Source organism: Trichechus manatus, unplaced genomic scaffold (genome assembly GCF_000243295.1).
Source record: "Trichechus manatus latirostris isolate Lorelei unplaced genomic scaffold, TriManLat1.0 scaffold00016, whole genome shotgun sequence".
Taxonomy (NCBI): domain Eukaryota; kingdom Metazoa; phylum Chordata; class Mammalia; order Sirenia; family Trichechidae; genus Trichechus; species Trichechus manatus.
In genome coordinates this window covers 16,753,768-16,757,471 of record NW_004443952.1, presented here as the reverse complement: position 1 = coordinate 16,757,471, position 3,704 = coordinate 16,753,768, and the positions used below count along the sequence as shown (strand labels likewise).

At 37.6% G+C, this 3,704-nt stretch overlaps 1 protein-coding gene across 1 annotated transcript; it reads left to right on the top strand.

The window, feature by feature from the left end:
* The first annotated feature begins 307 nt into the window (after positions 1 to 307).
* On the top strand, positions 308 to 1,249 carry LOC101354316 (olfactory receptor 13F1). The gene has a single exon (XM_012554404.1). The coding sequence runs from the start codon at positions 308 to 310 to the stop codon at positions 1,247 to 1,249; it is 942 nt and encodes a 313-aa protein (XP_012409858.1).
* The last annotated feature ends 2,455 nt before the right edge of the window (positions 1,250 to 3,704 follow it).

The following is a 3,704-nucleotide window of genomic DNA, read 5'->3' as shown; positions in this document are numbered from 1 at the left end:
TTTCTTTCCTCTTTCTGAAACAGACCCTACCCTTGACCCAACATTGCCAAAAGACTGTCTTGGAGTAAAAAGAACATTTTGAGGATTTTTTAATCTGTTGACTTCCTGCTGGAAATTTTCCTTCTTAATGACAAATCCTTCAAATATATATTACTAATACTGTCACACCAAGCTAGAGAAGCATTTAAGCACAGACCACAACTTCATATGAAAAACAAAACAGTAGATGTGAAGGGGGCTCTCTGTTTTGTATATATGTTATGTTAGTCTTCCTATGCATAGATATAGATTAACGTGACATAATAAAATGTTCCAGGCAAACTGGACATCTGTAACAGATTTTTTCTTCCTGGGATTTACCCACTATCCCAAATTTGAGATCATCATATTTGTGCTGTGCCTGCTGATGTACCTGATCACCTTGCTGTGCAATATTATTCTGATCTCCATCAGCATCCTGGATTCCTACTTGCACATCCCCATGTACTTTTTCCTCAGCAACTTCTCCTTTTTGGACATCTGCTACACATCTTCTGCTCTGACTCCAATGCTGGCAAACTTTGTTACAGGGAAAAACAGCATCTCATTCTCAGGATGTGCTGCTCAGATGTACTTCTCACTTGCCATGGGCTCCACTGAGAGTGTGCTCCTGTCCACGATGGCGTATGATCGGTATGTTGCCATTTGCAACCCCTTGAGATACTCTAGCATCGTGAACAGGAGGATCTGTTTAGAGATTGCATCTGGCTCTTGGGTGACGGGCTGCCTCATTGCCCTGGTGGAAACAATGCCTGTGCTGCAGTTGTCTCTCTGTGGTAATAACGTCATCAATCATTTCACCTGTGAAATTCTGGCTATCTTGAAATTGGTTTGTGTAGACACCTCCATGGTAGAATTCCTTATGCTGGTGATTAGCGTACTTCTCCTTCCTATGCCAGTGCTCCTCATTTGTATCTCATATGTCTTCATCCTCTCCAACATCCTGAGAATCAGCTCAGTGGATGGACGAAGCAAAGCCTTTTCAATATGTGCAGCCCACCTGACTGTGATAGTTTCGTTCTACGGGACGGCTCTCTCCACCTACCTGAAGCCCTCAGCTGTAGATTCACAGGAAAAAGATAAATTTATGGCTTTGGTATATGCTGGATTAACCCCCATGCTAAATCCTATCATCTATAGTCTACAGAACAAAGAGGTAAAAGGGGCTGTAAAAAAATTGTTCATTGGAAATCTTTTGGTACTATCTTAATTTCCATACTCAAGTAATACTGGAACAAGCACACTCACTGGATAGTTTCCAACATTATCTAGAAAACTACATAATAGTTGGTGTAAACCAAAACCCTGGACAACACTCATTTGTGATAGGAGCTCACCATTGAGTTCTATATCTTGATCTGCCTTGTAAATAAAACTATTAATATCAATGAATCATGTAGGCAGCCAGAATTATGTTTCTAGAAATGTATTTATCATTTTCAAATGTTAATATAACATTAAAATTAGACACTTGCCTATTGTTTCATATTTGACTTGCTATATTTTCTCAATATCCAACTCTGGCATCACCATGACTAATACAGAAATAATGCAAAACATTGAATCTAGTAGATTTTGAAGTACTTTTCACTTAAGTGATCTGCAAATACCTCTGAATTTAAGAATAGGAGGTATTTTTAAAGTAAGTGTGGATATAATTCAAGTTATAAATGTATCATAATTCATAAAACCAAGACACCATCCATTTTAGAACTCTTTCTATTTTCTGAGATGTCAAAATGTGAAAAAAAAATAAAGTTTTAGAGTGGATGAGAGAGTAGGAATGATTTTGGTTTCTGGAGTGTGTATATAGAGCATAAGTGGATATCTCTGTGTGTATAAAGATATTATCACAAGGGTTTGCACAATTCTAGTTGTGCATATGAAATAGGGTAAAGGTACAGCAATTGGGGATCTTGAAGTATCTATGGGTATGAGTTCAGAATACTCTTATGTTGTATTTTCATGTTATTCAAGTGTTTCAGTGAATTCATCAACACACACCCCATGCTACTAGTTTTCTTAGAGCAGGCTCAATTGACAAATTAAGGCTGAGGAAGAAAAGATGTCAATCCCTATCCTGAAGAGATGACACTGAAAGAAGAAACGATATATTAATGTAGGTGTACACTGGGGAAATATTCATAAATATCTCATAGATTAAAATTCCAAACATTCTGCAGATTAATGAGCTTTTGCTTTGTCTTTTTCATTCTCACTAGAGTTGGGGAATAATATGAAGCCTATGTGTACCCATCATGTCCTCTTTATCAGAGAGGCATCTTTGAATGTATGTGAGTAATAGATTTATCCTGTGTAGAAGGTGCCTCTTGCTAGCATAGATTGAATATACCTGAGCCTTAGGTTTAGGGCAGGGGAAACAATGTAGATAACTAACATAGGGATTCCCAGCCTGAACAAGACAGAGCTTTCAAGGAATTGTTCAGTTGACAGTGAATGGATTGAAGAAGGAATCATGTATGAGGAAAGAATTCAGTGAATAGAAACTGTGCTGGTATTCTTAATCTAAGTGCCCTTAGAATACATGAGAAAACTTTTTTCTTCTCAGATACTAGATGACAATTCCATCAATTCAAAATCTCTCCAAAGGTAAGGGCTGAGCATTTGTATTGAGACTAAAAGCAATCCAGTTACTCTGATTTTCATTCTTACTTTATTACTATCAGACAACAGTGACCAAAGTGTGATGCTAAGTTACTTGGCTGGAGAAAGGATTGTTAACCCTATGACCCAGTCAATCACCATAACAATTTAAAACAAACATTGATTCCAGGTAATCACATACATTGAGCCTACACATATTCAGGGAGTTATCCCTTATTTGTTTGTATGGATTAAAAAAAAATCTGTATATAAGATATTGGAATGAAAGAGTTATGCCTCATCAGCTCCAGTGGGCATGTGAAATCTTCAATGACTTTATCAATGTTTTTAAGGGGAGTAGACAAGCTAGAAATTGACTGTGGGGCATGACAACCAATTGTCCAGAAGCAACATCCAATAAAATGGCCTTATCTTGGTTGGATCACCATAGGCCTGGAGAGGGTTCTCAGATTTTCAGGTATTTCTGCAAGAGTCGTGCTGCCAAACAAGAAGTTCCAGGATCAAGTAAACCTCTCCATGGTCCGAATATGTTTTGTTGTTGTCTCCCATGGACAGAACTGGATATGTAATCCTGACTTGTGTTTTGATTACTTCTTCATTATGTTCCATGTTGAGCAGCCCCCATTGTTACAACCTTGTATATTTAAAGGGGAAACAGTTAACCAGATTGCTGCTTACAGAATTACAGTCACATTCAGTCCTGCTTATCTGAGGCAATATCCATTTTACACATTGTTTCCAATTTTCATATTCAGTGTCCTTGAATGTCTCACTCACACAGGTGATTGACTTCAACGCATGAGTAACTTCAACCCCTTGTGGAAAATTTACTATTTAAATGCTCAGAGAGCAACCTTAATTCCAAGGTTCCCATGTGCCACTTTAAACATGTTCATGTGAGCTCAGTGGAAATAAACACTTAACTTGCTTTTGCAATCACACAGTAAATGGGAACTCACCCATGCCACTAGATTCCTGAATGTCTAATAATTTTCCAAATATTTCTGATTTTCTTTCCTTTTTAAGGTTTTACATGATTT

Excerpts from the sequence above, each read along its gene's own strand:
- LOC101354316 (XM_012554404.1), top strand. The coding sequence starts at position 308 with ATGTTCCAGGCAAACTGGACATCTGTAACAGATTTTTTCTTCCTGGGA.